The sequence below is a fragment of the Lissotriton vulgaris genome, chromosome 5 (genome assembly GCF_964263255.1).
Source record: "Lissotriton vulgaris chromosome 5, aLisVul1.2, whole genome shotgun sequence".
Lineage (NCBI taxonomy): Eukaryota > Metazoa > Chordata > Amphibia > Caudata > Salamandridae > Lissotriton > Lissotriton vulgaris.
Window position 1 is genome coordinate 1,879,912,951 of NC_141693.1, and position 14,961 is coordinate 1,879,927,911.

The following is a 14,961-nucleotide window of genomic DNA, read 5'->3' on the forward strand; positions in this document are numbered from 1 at the left end:
GGGGTGACGCTCTTCTGCCACAGCGGATGAGCTGCCACTGGGGGTACGTCACCCACAGATGCTATGCCTGGTCCCGACTCGCCCCCCGTGCCTCCTCTGCTACGCGTCCCACCTTCTCCTCACCTGGGCATTGACGCTGTGGTGCAATCAGCTGCACTCTCTCCAAATCTGTGACTCAGCTAGCAGAAGCCTCAGCTAGGTGGGATTTCACAAGCCAGGGTACAGCAGTCGACGGCAAGTACGCGGGGGAACCTCCGAATGCAGGTGATGCAACAGGGCCCGCTTTGGCGTGAAGTTGCTGCACTCCCGCCACACAAGTTTGGCGCAGCTCAGGGGCCTCACCCTGGCCAGTGCAACATCCTCCAGCCTGTGATGCAGGGAGGCATGGCCCACCATTGGTTATATCCTCTTTGCACCCGGGTGTAGTGGTGGTGCGTGGTATTCGATGCAGACCTCCCAACATTGGTGCACTAGAGCACCTCTACTGTTTACAGCTCCAAGGGGCACCATGTGGTCTTCTCACACAGGTCAGCATCGTGTCTCTATGTGACCTGGCAGATTTCACCACCAGGTAAGAGTGAAGGGCTGGCGCATCCAGAAAAGTATAGCGTGATTCAGCGGCAAATGAGGATAATAAAAGCAATGCATCAAAATTAAAAAGAATGCTGTTAAAAGCGAAGCCTCTGGTACAACAAAAATAGCTAAAAAAAATGTTAGTGGGGATTGTCAGACAGTCACTTATAGGAGCACACAATGGTCTATCAGCTGTGAGAATGTTTTAGTGAGGCTCAATGAGGTACCACAAGTAAGACAGTTAAGTACACCACAAGGAAGATGGTTGTGGATGGGATGATAGTACAGAGAAAGAACAAGATGAAATTTCTGATAGTAGGGTAGGGCCTAGGACCACAGATCCCGCAGCTTGGGGATGTCAGCGGGAAGACACTGCAGAAGGTCAGTAGCTGTGGTGTAAATGACCCGGCCAGCTTAACAGTGACCTGGAACTACAGGCTAGAAGAGAGAAAGAGGTTCTGCGCAAACATCCTGACAATGAGGGATGGAAATACCACACAGGCCCCATATCAATCAGGGAGCAAAATGAACTAGAAATCTTTTGATGGTGGAGTGGGGGATGGGTAGCATCCTGGTGTGAATGTTTATGAGATGGTAAGATAGATGGAATGCAAACTGTATTATGAAAAAGATGATGAAGAGCTAGAAGAAGGGACAATTCTGCACAGGCAGGAAGCTAATGTTACTGAGCTGGAGAAAAAGTGGACCGGGGGAAACACTAATGTCTCTCAAAACAGTGATGTATTTCAGGACGGGGAGAATTATCGGAAGACAAACAAGGAAGACACTGGAAGAAGGAGAACGTCACCAGAAGTGACAAGGCTGAGAACAGGTGAGAAGAAATGGTGGAGCAGGTGGGAGAGGAATACAGTCAAAAATACTGACTTAGTGGATAAGAGGGTGAGAACCAACACCGAAGATAAGGGGATAGGCACTGATTCCAGTTATGTGGAGGTGTGTACAAAAGAAGTTTCAGGTAAAGAAAACACCAACAAAAAGTGAGGAGGTACAGTGGTAAGACATGAAAAAGACAAAACATTGGGGGACACCTAATCAAGCAGCAAATCTGAGGTTTTAAAAAGAATACCTTACATGGGGGTTTCTATGCCTTTAGGGGTACACCTATTCAATGTGACAATAGGAAAATAAATGGAAAGTGAAGTTTGTTGATGCATTTAAGCAGTTTCACAGAGAATTGCAATCAGAGGAGGGGTCCAGGAAGAGACATGGGATCTGGCTCAGAGGCTATGCGTGCCCACGACAACTGACACATAGGCCCACATGCATCAAGGGTTTTTGGAGTCGCAAACGGTGCGATTCCTTAAAATCGGCCGTTTGCGATTCCAAAATCCATTTTTGGAATGCATCATACATTTTCAGAAATAGCAACATTTTTGCGATTTCTAAAAATGCGATTGCTTTCAAGAAATCGCAAATTTGCGATTTCTTAAAAGCAATGAATGATTAGTTTTAAAATTGCGAATTCGCAATTAGGGTGTCAAATTTACCGAGTGGTTGAACCACTCGGTAAATTTGCAAAAAGTGTTAAAAACGCAGCAAATGCATTTTTTAAACATTCATGTTACGGACACACATGTCCTTAGGACATGTGTGTGTGCAACATGATGCGAAAACAACATTTCATGGGTGCAGGGGGGGTTCATTTGAACCCCCCTCACCACCCTTGAAATGCAATCAGGATTTGCGATTTTCAAAGTGCGAATTCGCAATTCCCATTGATTCCTATGGGCCTTTTGGCCCATAGGATCAATGTGAATTGCGAATTCGCACTTTGAAAATCGCATAATATTTGCGATTTGGTAGAAATTGCGATTTCTACCAAATCGCAAATAATTAGCGAAAATATTCATGCATCCCGTTTTGCGAATTCTAAAATGCGAATCTCTATTTTTCGCACTTTAGAACTCGCAAAATCCCGGGATGATGGATGTGGGCCTACGTCTTCGGCGTGCCTCATTTATGCCAGCATCTGTTGTGAAAAATGTCCAGAGAGATCAGCATCAATATTTAAATATATGGGCATCATTCGAAAAGCACATATGGATTTTGGTGGTTTTGCCTGGTTACATTATGACAAAGAATTCAGGGCAAATATTGTTTCAAAACCATTACAGGTTCAGTGGCTGTATCCCTAAAGACCACCTACCACGTTGCATACAGCAAACGGATTAGCATTGCAGTACCAGCCCTTTCAGAGGGGTCCCACCTCAGGAAGAGTGGGGAACTGGAGCAGATATAGAAGTACAAACCCAGGGGGGTGCTGGAGCTTCAATTAAGCATGAGCGGATTTTGCGGATTGGCAATCCGCGAATTTTGCGGATTTGCGGATTCGCAATCCGCAAAATCCGCGAATTCCCGCGAATTTGCGGATTTTTTTTTTTTTTGTGTTCGCCCGTGTTTCTGCCAGTTCGCGAGGGTTTTTACAATTTCGCAATTTGCGAACTTACCTGTCGGGTCGCAAGTTTTGCGAACTTGTTGTTTCTACATGTCCAGCCTGTTTGGGACACTCTTCTTCATCACTGCCACTCTCTGTCACCACTGCCACTCTCTGACTACTCATGCCACCCTCTGGCCCACCCATGCCACCCTCTGTTTCATCACTACACCCTCTGGTTGTCCAGTGTACATTATTTTCGGCAAAGCAAAGCACACCTTCCCTGCCTCAAGTGACCTGAATTAATTTGGGGCTGATTAATGTGTCACAGAATATTTTTTTAGCTGGCACCTGCTTCCTTAGTGCGCCCTGATTAGTGATCTTTTGCACTTGCTAAGTGCTTTCATTGTTGCAAAATTAGTTACAACACCTGCCCTGCCCCAACTGACAATAATGAATTAGGGGCTGATTAATGGATTTTAACTTCCAGCCTGGCTCCTGCTTGTCTCCCTTAGCTGTAATTCAGGACCTTTGTGGCATATGTGTAACTATTCTGAGGTTCAGAGCAGGGTCACATAATAGTTTCAACTGGCAACTGAACTCTGGAGGGGCCCCTCAGGAAGCACTGCAGGAAATGGCTACTAATGATGTGCCTGAACTTTTGAACCTGGTAAGTAGTTACTTTCAGTTTTGCCAAGATCGTATTTCTGCAATTTCGCACTTATTCGCGGGGCGCGAACTCACGCTAACAGTGCGAGCAGTGCGAGCAAAATCCGCTGCTCGCGGATTTGCGGATTTTGCGGGAAATTCGCAAATCTCGCGGATTGCGGATTTCCCGAAAATCCGCAAAATCCGCGAGCGGAACGGATTTTCCGCCCACGCCTAGCTTCAATAGGTTTTTTCCCATGGAACCAATGTAAATACAAGCACAAGTTTGCAAAATGTGGGGCCAGACACGCAGAATTACAGCATGCTAATTTCAGTGGCAGAGGCCATTGAAGGGGGTTGTATCTTGACTCCAATGTTTTCCTTGCCCTTTCTGTGGAATCTTGTTATGATGTCATCCTACAGAATGTTTGGAGTCAAATCTTCACAGTTGGCTGGGCTGAGCAGCATGCTGGCTGCTCCTGGTGGGGTCTTGTTTTAATCTTCTTGTCTATTGTACCATCTTGAATAAAGCTACCTGAAACTCATCTTGCGTACTTGACTCAATCACTACAAGTTTTTGGCGATGATCCTGAAGCAAACCTGCGTCTGTCACCTCTTCAAGAACCTCAAGCAACTTTAAAAATACAGAATCCACTGCAACTCAAGTTACTCCAACTGGCATCCTGACCCCACCAGTGACCACATTAGTCTGCCAGTTGTTCCTGTGCGTCTGGGGAAGTGCTACTTCTAGAGCTGCCCTTTCAGTTTTGGGTGTCTACTCCCCATCATCTCTAGGCGTCTCTGCTGTGCCTTCTATGAGGGTAAGCCTGGCATTCAACGACATCTGCATCCTGTTCTTCAGTGAGGGTAAGCCTACACTTTGCTGGCTGGAAGAAGTGTGTTTTTGGCTCAAAGCTACGTAGCCTGCAATTTATCATCGTCTGCAAACTGGGGAGGAAGTGTACTGCTTGCTTACTGCTACCTCTGTTTGTGTGGTGCCTTCTTTGTGCCTGATATACGGTGTTCCTTGCCACTCATTGACGTTTTCACTGTGTGGTATCTACTGTCTCCTGGAAACCTCTGCCATTTTGTAGTGTAGTTCCTAGTTTCCCACTAGGCCCTGCGCATTGGAATAACATAAACAGTAGTATCGACGTGGAACTGCGGATATTCCAGGCCTCCACTGACTATGCTAAACTTAATTGGGTTGTGTTACCAACTAGCTCAGAGGTCACTGGAAACTTTCTTCTCTGCATAGGAAGTGATCAGCTTCCTTGGCACAGACAAGAAGGGATTCAGTTTTCCAACAACCGTGCAACATGACAACTTTGCTCCTCAGATCAAGAGTCGATCTCTAGGGTCGTGTGAAACAATAGACATAGATTTCACTCAGTCAGTCTGGTGCAGTTTACTTTCACAGTATGTAGAGAATAGAGAGACGGGCGTGTATCAATAAAGGTTAACATTTATTGAACAGTCTTTCTTCTCGTACAAGAGAAATGTATTGCCACAATTGCAATAACTGTTATTATAAAAAGTACGTACAGTAAGATAAGAATTGCGAAATAGAACTGTAAAAGCATTGATATGGTTTCTTAGCCATACAATGGTTTAAAAGTAATAAAACATATATACAGTCATATATACATTAGGCTAACATACTCAACTGGTGCTTCTAACTAAGCCTACCCCGGTGTGCCTGACCTAAGCCTAACACGTGAGAAGGGGAGTAAGTAAGTAGCTTAAGTTAAGTTGGTTTTGCCAAGGTTTGTTTCAAGAATTCTCTTCTAAGGGTTTAGTCAACACCATACCTCTGAATAGAATGATGGAGGATTGGTATCTCCTTCAGGGGTCTCTTCTCGATATCCCAGTCACCCGCGAGGGTGAACCGGAAGCCCCGGGACTGGATTTCTCTGCACGAGAAAGGCAGCGGCTTCTCTTCAGCGCGTCGGGAGGAAGGAGGGGTGACAGCGTCCGCGGGCAGCTGGGCTGGATGTCTTCGCAGAGGACGGCTGCACGGCTCCTCAAGCGTACTGAACCACAGTTCGCGCTGTAGCGGCGATAATGGTAATCAGTAGCTTCACCACCACAGGATAGCAGGCTGCAGCGACAGAGTGCTAGTTTTTACCAACACTGGTCATGCAGGCAGCTGGCATCAGCAACAGGCAACGCACATTGCTTAAGGCAACGTTGGTAATATTTATACCTGACAGGTGCCGGGTTTGACGCAAGTTTGCTGGACATAAGACGTCAATTAAAGATGTCACTAGGAAGTGGCAGCTATCAGTTGCTCATTAGAGTTCTATTACTAATCAAAACATAGCAAGCGGGGATTTCCAGGTTTGCTAAGTTTTTATCTTGTTGAAGAACTCGGAGTGTTATCTAGGAATATCAGATAGTGACTGCTGCTCTGTCATTGCACTAATTGGTCGCAAAGGAAGTAGCAGAGAGTCATGCTGGAATGTGGCTCTGTGGCTTTGCTCGTGTGAGGCCAGAGATGACTTTTCAGAAAATCGTACTTGAACGGTTATGCCAATATAGGGAATAAAAAGGGCTTTATAGCCGAATAGGGGCATAAGGTCACAGTATCGATCAGGAACCTAGATAAGCACATGACACCCACTCCACGAATTCATGTCCATCAAAATTACTAAAACTAAGCAATTAGATGCATGTGTAACATTGCCCACCCCAAAATACATAAATGCATTCGAAATAGGCGTACTTGTAATACATGGAATTTAGGTACTGTACGTTTTTTAAAGCATAGTAATCATTCAAAAATTATTGCATATGAAATCAATGAACGATTATGCATAAAGAATTACACATGAAGTATCTCTGACAGAAGAAATGCGAGATAAATCATCACATAAAAATGCATTGTAATAACATGTGTGCTAGAGGCTGGTGTAATGTTGTTATGTCTCTAGATGTGTTTTTAGAAATAGAAGTGTGAAGCTTCTGTTCTCTAAGAATAGTTTTTACGTTAAGCAAAGAATTGTTCGTGCCAAAAAAGAAAAGGGTCAATATTTGAAAAATTGTCCAATTCAAAGAAAAAATCAGTTTTACCAAAGCTCCTGGCAGTTCTTTGTTGATCAAACTGAAGGCCGAATCCAGAGTTCATAGGAACGCTGTGTGTCGGAAAGCTTTTCAAAAGTTATTGTTTCTCTATGGGTGAGAACATCGTATCAGACAGGCTCGCAAAGAATTGGTCTACAAAATCAGGTGATAGTTCAACCAAATTAGATAGCGTTGTAACTTGGCAGGTGTGAGAATGATTGCCGTCATCGAAGTCAGGACCAGCAATGCTCACAGCACGTCGTACCTGGATGATGTTGCTTTTGTCACTCGCTCCACTGTTACCACTTGGCTGTAGTACAGGAGTCTCCACGAATGCCGTCATCAGGATTGGTAGCCGCTGGGGACAACACAATGCGTGAGCCGTTATTGGACTTAGCAAAGTATCGACGTCCATTGGTACTGCTGATGGAAGTGAAAGACAGATGTCCAACACGCATTCATCGCCGCAAAGCATACACCGTAGCACAGGTAAAATGCAATTTTGCCATATCGGTCTGAATGAAAGGAACCAGGTCATGTTTAGATCTCTCAGCCTGGCCAATCCGAGGACGTTAGTTATCCTGTCCCTGTAGCGCATTGCTAGGATTGTCTCTTCCATTCCCATGGGAGCTATGTCTGAGCCGAGGCTTGCCATATCGAAGCAGGAGGGTCAAAAATAGAATCCCTGCGATGAGTCCAAAAAATAGTGGAATACCACCAAAAATGGAGTGCACAAAATTAGGAAATATTCCCAAAATTGCCTGGAAGGGTGTTAGCAGTCCTGTAAAGACTGTCTTAAATATGCCTGGGATGCTCGTGGCACTAGACATGTTAAGGAGTTGCTCGAGCATTTGTACGAAATGCACGGGGCAATTTGTTGATAAAAGGTCATGAACCTCAGTAGCCGTCCTTGCGACTAGAAGATCATACGTCTCTTTAGATGACGTTATAGGCACTGTTGTCTGTAAAAGCACAGATTTCATTTTGCTTAATGTATCAATTCGTATAGAATAGAGATTCAGACGAGGCCAGATGGGAGTCACTATGTCTGGAGGCCCGCTCGGGAACAATGCTTGCATACAGCATTTGACCATGGACGTTACTTCTACTAGATAACTTAGTCCGGGCGCGAGGCCACAGCACCTGTGATCCGTTCTTAGAATGTAACTCCCGTTTGCGAGTTGCATAAAGAAGGGCTCTATCTGAGTTGCAGGTGTGACTAGCTGGTGGCATGAAAGGTTGTTTGAATTTCCATCACATGCTCCGTGTAAATTAATACCCTGACACAAAAGTATACCGCTTAGTGAGTGTTTACAGTTGTCACCACTAAGAAATACATTTTTGTCGCTGTCACTGTAGCAAGAATAAGTGTATGGTAATTTCCATTCGGATTTTAAGTATCCTTTACCCAATTGTTCATATTGGCCAGCAGGTATGTATTCAAGGCACTTATGAAATCGGAAAGTTGTTATCGGAATTGTGATAATCCCGTGTATTATCCATTCAATGACAGGACTCTCTGACATTGTCAATGGTAATCTCTCGAGTTTCTCGATGCTCAAGATTGTATAGTCTGCTCCTTTCTGTGCCAAACTGATCTGTTTATCAGTAAGGTTAAAAATGGAAAATAATGACGTTGTGTTGATTAAACGCCAAGGCACATAGCCTGAACGAAGATTTTGCAACGTCCAGCCTAGTTCTATAATAGAGCGTAATTGAGACTGGCCATGTTGTAACATTAGCAAATCTCTGTCTATCACATCAAAGGCAGATGATACAATATTGTCCAAAGAATATATTCTGGAAGACAGAGTCATTAACCCATTGTCTACCACAGAAAGTGTTTTCTCCAAATTAATACGATCAATTTCTCGTATCTTTTCTGCAGTTTCAATTTGCTTTACTTTCCAAGCCTCGTTGTAAGCAGCATAGATGCTGGTCGCTATGAAACGCTTTTGACGCTGTTTGCGTGGTCCAAGAATGAAATCTCGCAAATCAGCACCATCTTTTAATAAAGACAAGTGTTGCTTAATTTCAGCCAGTGTGGATGATGTTAGCCATTCAAGGCAGAGCTTCCCTACACTGTATGTTGTTATTATTCCTGGATGTTGTCTCTGGGAATATCTTGAGTCTAATCTGGTCATTTTTAAACCCTGTGTTTTATTCAGGAACCTATCTTGACAGTTATTTGTGTCTGTAGGCCAGATTAACCACTTTTTCCAATCAGGATGTGTTCTGTTGAAATGTAAAATGTGTGACACGTCTAACTCATTATCTGCAGTTGCATTTTCAGGTATTGGCTTTGGTATAGACGGTGTTTTCATTTCTTTGTTCTTAGCTAGGCCAAGACAGGATGTTTGGTGTACAGTGTCATTTAAAAATAACATTTGTTCTGGTATCATGCAGGTTCTAAACAGTGCTTCTAAGCCTTGCACCTGCCAATCTTTTGTACCCCAAATTGTTTTCGTTTCAATATTATTTTTCCAATAATCAAAACCAAATGTCATCATTTTGTCATAAAATGCTTCTGAATATATCAATTTAGAATTTGTCAGCATCGTTTTCATTCCTGTTTTATCTAACAGTTTATAATAAAACGTTTCTGCATCACTGGTGTTAAACCCTGAAAAATATCTGAATTTCTCAAAAAATGCTTTAGAACTGCTTTTAGGTGGTGTAGAACAATGTTCCCATTGGTTATACATAAAAACATTTCTAGGCTGTGCAGATTTATGCAAGTAATGATCCCCATAGTGGGTGTAACAGAATAACTGCTCATAACTAGATGAACCTTGTAAATAATCATGATCTGTGAATCTAGCTGACATAACTAAATCAGACATCATGTCATTAATACTGTTAAAGTCCCAATCATCAGAGAATGTACTAGGTGTAACAAAGTCACTTAAGGAAACCTTTAGTTGATGAGGATACTTCAGGATTTCGACCGGACCATAGATCTCATAGTCTGTTTTCTCCCATACTACCCCACCAGGTATTGGAATTGCTGTGACATTTACTGTTGACAGTTCTCTTTTCTTCACGTGGGATGATCTGTGTGGTTTCAGGACTAGGTGGATGTTCTGACTTGCTGTGTCCATTCTAATATATTTTCCTTCAATGAATTTTCCCAAACATAGTACCATGATGAGCCAAAGCAGGAGGAAAAATACACCTAGACCGAACCAGAACTCTAGCCAAGGGGAAACAAGGTAGATTTCCTTCAGTTGATGAAAGAGTTCCGTTGCTTTTTCTTTAAAAGACTTTTTTGTTTCTGGCATCACTTCGGGGTCGTTTAAATCTTCAGAGAAGTTGTCGAAGTTGATGAAATAACCAGAGGCAGTTCTGTCAATTGATGGGATTGTTCTTTCAATCTGTCTCTCGGTAGCACTTTCTGATGCCACATTAGTGTAGACTGGTGTTGTTTCTTGACGAACTGTTTCAATTTGTGTTTCAAGAGGCACGAGTTCCATGGCATTATTGCATAGTCCTTCATTGTGCACTGCAGGCTGATCGAATGTGATGAGTCTTTCAGTTTGAACCTCTTGGATTGTTGCAAGTTTGGGTATTCTGTTGTTTCTTGGGAGTCCACTGGGCCTACTGTTGATTATAGGCCACATGCTTGTGGTTTTACCAGATCGATGGACACGATTCTGTTCTCCTTTTTACCAGCAAGGGGCGGTAGCACAACTGATCTTGTTCCGGTGACTGCCAAGACAGGTACTGCTTTTCTGTAAGAAGGCCCAAATTCCTTCTTAACCGCGATCTTTTCTCTGACTAGATCCCCAATCTTTGGAATCCAGACAGGCCTTGCTGGGGCTGTTGCGGGTGGTGCCTCGTCAGTGGTATTTGGCTGTTGCTTTAACTTTATGTTGCTTAATGATTTTCTTGTTTCATTCAGTTCCTGTAAAACAGCCAAACGGTCTTTTACTTCAAACTGCTTTGTTTCTTTTTGTACCACTGACATCTGACTATCGAGGTCCTGAACGTTCATTCTAATTCCGAACAATAGTTCGTATGGGCTGAAACCTTTTAGAGAATTTCTTGGCATGTTGTTAAGACTAGTCTGGACACTTATTAAATGTTTGACCCACCCAGCGCCTGAACCTAATACCTTCGCTGTTATAGATTGCTTTATATCCCGGTTTTTTCTTTCTACCACACTATTCCCTTCGGGGTGCGACGGACAAGAATACCGCAACCCAATTCCCATGCTGGCCATGGCCTCCCTATAAGCTCGAGAGCTAAAAGCAGGACCCTGGTCAGAATGGAACGTGGTAATTGCGTATATGCCGATATGGACTCGCAAATCTTTTATAACAGTTCTAGCGTCAGCCGAGTGCTGGAGGCCTCATTATTTAAGTGTATTTCGTCTTAAACGTTGTACACTGGGACGCGCTTTTCTTCTTTGATTGCGCAGATAGACCGCCTTATGCTGTCTAGAAGGGATCCTGAAACTACCCTGGCCTGTTCATTACTGCGATCTCTGTTGCAGTTTTCACAATTTTGAGCAAAACATTGAATATCTATACTCATTCCTGGCCACCAGTACTCTGATTGTAATTCTTTCAGAGAGGCTTTGATTGTTTGGTGTTTCAGACCCAACCCCATGTGTGCTTCCAGTAGGAGGAAGCCCCTCCTGCTCCTGTTTGGAATTACTCTATCCCCCACTCCAGGGATTCGAGCAAAAGGAACGGAGTTTGCATCAATTGTGTATGCATAATTGAGTGGATAGTTTACGGGTAGTGCTGCACAGTCGCCTTTTACGGTCGTTCTTACTGCCAGCATGGTTTCCCCGTCTATATACTTATCTGTACGATTTTTTGTGGCTACGGAAGCCGAGTTAGTTGCTTCCGCTTTGGCTGTATTGTCATGTAGTGTAGTTCCTAGTTTGTGTTCCCTGTTTGGAATTACTCTATCCCCCACTCCAGGGATTCGAGCAAAAGGAACATTATTTGTATCCGTTAAGTACAAGTACTTTATCGGAAAGCCTTTTGGGAGTGTTTTCTTATCATCTTTTACTGACGCACTGACAGCTTGTAGAATATCGCTGTCTATTTTTGTTTGTGACCGAGTTATCGCGGCTACGGAAGCCGTTTGCACAGCTGCCTTCGCGGCTTCATCAGCCAATGAATTCCCTGCAACGTGAACGCCATCACGTTGATGACTCAGTGTATGTATCACGTGAGTCTTTTGTAGTTCTTTTTGTAAAAGAACTACCTGTTCCCAAAGCATTTTATGCTTTATTGTGCCACCTTTTGCATCTTTGAAACCATTTTCCACCCAATTCTGCAAGTATTCATTATAAGATTGTACGCAATAAAAAGAATCGCACACTATTAGTGTGGGGAATTCGCGATCAGTATTTTCTAGCGCCATCTTAAATGCTACTAATTCAGCTCGTTGAGCCGAGCAATCTCCTAGAGATTGTGTTTTAGTGACCAATGGTCTAAATTTTCCTTTGTGCCAGCGACCTTTAACAATCGCGCACGCAGCACTGTAAGCTTGCTTACCCCCAACTGCGGGTTGTGCTGATCCGTCAGTATATATAATACTTCCGTACTCTTCGAGAGGCAGGATTTCAATTGGCAGAGGATATTCATATTCATATTGTAAAAATTCCTGTGTTTTTAAGTTAGGATCAAATTCGTAAACTACGTCTGTTGCAGCAAGAGAATTAACCCACTGAATCCATCTCGGATGCAAAGCTTTAGCATTAGGAATGCTTGCTTTAGTTACCGCTTCTAAAGCCGGTATAGGAGTTACGATAATTATTCGTTTACCTTGTGCTAGGGGCCTTTCTTTCGCTACAGCAGTCTGAACCGCAGTTAGAATTTTCTCAGTTGAACTGAATTTTATTTCAGCCTTTGTGTACAAATGTGATTTGTAAGCTATTGGTACCTTTTCTCCCTCATTAGAGGTTAGGTATGTGAATCCGCATCTTCCTGGGATGACTCGGATTACAAGATCACGTGTGTTGTCACGTGTATCTAGTTTTGTTTTTGCTAACATGTCTGTTTGCAGTGATCTCAAAATTTCTGTGTGTTTTTGAGTCCAATTGATTTGTTTTAAATCAGGTTTAATTAGTTCGTAGAGAGGTTTAACCCTCTCTGCGTAATTTAGGATGTAAGTTCTTCCGAAATTCAGAAAACCTAGTATTGATTGTAAATTCTTCAGCGTTTTTGGAGCTTGGAGTACAGCGCACTTCTCTAAGAAGTTGTCCGCTAGGCTTTTCCCTTCACTTGATAATTCGTACCCTAAAAACAGTACTGTCAGATGGGCAATTCGGGACTTTTTAAAGTTGAATTTGTAACCCTCTGCTGCGAACCCAAGTATAATGGTGTTCACTCTTTTCAAGTGAGTATCCAAGTCATCATCTGTGAGATAAATATCATCTACGTAAGATAATGCTTCATCATCATAGATTTGTAGTAACTCTGTTACCCTAGCTGAGAATAGTCCTGGGCTATTCTTGAACCCCTGTGGGAGTCGACAGAATTTTTTCTGCGACCCAAATGCGGAGAAAGCGGTCAAGTATCTGCTTTCTGGTGCAATGTTTTGACAAAAGAAACCATTAGAAATGTCTAATGTTGTTTTGTATTTTTTCCTAACTATGTTATTCATTAGGGCTGCACTATGCGAGTTTTGTACTGCAAAAGTTTTGCAACATGTATTAAGGTGTCTGTAGTCCAAAACTAGACGATATGAATTGTCTGGCTTGGAGACAGGAAACAAAGGATTGTTCATTTGAGAGGTGCATGTTTCAATCACCCCCTGGTATTCAAGTTGATCTAAGATCTCCCTGACTTGTTTTTTAGCTTCTTGCTTTATGGGATACTGCCGTTGGGCAGTTGGTTCACTTTTTAGTTGGATTTTGTGAGGCGGAGAATCCTCATCCCATCCTACATGATTTTTATATAATGCAGGTGCCTGGGCTACTGCCCATTTCCTTGCATATGTGTATTTTTTGTGAATCGGTATGTGATTCGAGAAGGCAGGCATAATTACCTCTTCGCCACGAGGGCACTCCCTGACAAACTCCGGGGGCCAATCTTTTTCAGCTAACAGAATATCATAGCCTTTTGAGAGCTTATCCCAAAATAGACCCTTAATTTTCCTAGTCTTATCACCCTCTATACGTAATGTTATTTCGTATATTTTATGGGGCTCGCTAAGTCTGGCGTCGGCAGTTTCAACCTGAATGTATTCATTTGTGTCCACTGTCTCCAGATGACTCATCAAGTTCTTGCGCGCTATACTGATCTCTGCTGCACTGTCCAACATTGTCAATGCCCACTCCCCGTTTTTCAACTGTGTCCTCAGTATTCTCGGCATGGTTGATTACTCTAATACTGGCTACCTTCTTTTTCTGAAATTGAGATTTCTTATTTTGAGCAGGTTCCTTGTCTTTGGACTTGGTGTGCTCTCCTGGGTCTGACCGTCCTCTTCTTTCCGAATTCTGTGGAAGAGATCGAGAGGGACGTGTATCAATACTTTGATATCTATCAGGTTTTTTTATATTATCCCTATTTCTAAGGTTATATCTTTTCTCAGAGGGCTCCCGCTGGGGAGACTGGCGTTCTCGAGTCGGAGTTCTTTCCCTCCGTCGAGGAGACCTTCCTCTGGACTGGAAAACTTTTTCCTTGGGAGTGGATTGTTTATTTCCATCCCAGCTCTTTTTAGGAGTGTTTAAATTATTTTTAATAAATAATTTTTCAGGATTTTCGAGCAGTTGGGGCTTAACTGGTTTTCCACCCAAGCTGTCTCTACCTAATTCTTCATAGCATTTTTCTATGATTTTTGCAAGCTCAACAGGATCTTTTATATCTGTTTCCCTCAACTTCTGGCGAATCGCCACAGATGCTGCTTCTCCCTTTACATTGGCTAATAATATAGCCGTGACCTGCTTGAAATCTTTCAGTAATTTCATACCTAGATTTAAAGCGGGCTCTGGACCGAATTCATTTTGAATCTGTTTTAGCACGTCTGGTATTACCGCCATAGACGGAACACCGTGTGTTTTTGTGTAAATGGAAGCAAAGACTGTACCCCAAGTGTCGCAGTCCTCCACGTGTGGTGCGATTCCCATAGGAAGGCAGATGGTCAAGATTCTGTGTTTCTCAATAGGGGTAGTATCAGGAAATACTGCCTCTATTTGAGTGATTTTCTGGGCTAACCAGAAAGGAATTTGTTCCCGTTTTACGGGTGTTTTACCAAGACATGACTGTATGTTCTGTGGTGTAATTTTATTTGTGTTCCCCTGATGAGGGGTCAGCTGTGGT

General features: G+C 43.1%; 1 protein-coding gene across 1 annotated transcript in view; it reads left to right on the forward strand.

The window, feature by feature from the left end:
- The first annotated feature begins 1,176 nt into the window (after positions 1 to 1,176).
- PYHIN1 (pyrin and HIN domain family member 1) overlaps positions 1,177 to 14,961 on the forward strand; it is a 62,851-nt gene continuing 49,066 nt past the window's right edge. The window contains exon 1 of the mRNA XM_086919867.1: positions 1,177 to 1,405. Within this exon, the coding sequence (XP_086775993.1) occupies positions 1,177 to 1,405 (229 nt within the window). The remainder of the gene's footprint in view (positions 1,406 to 14,961) is intronic.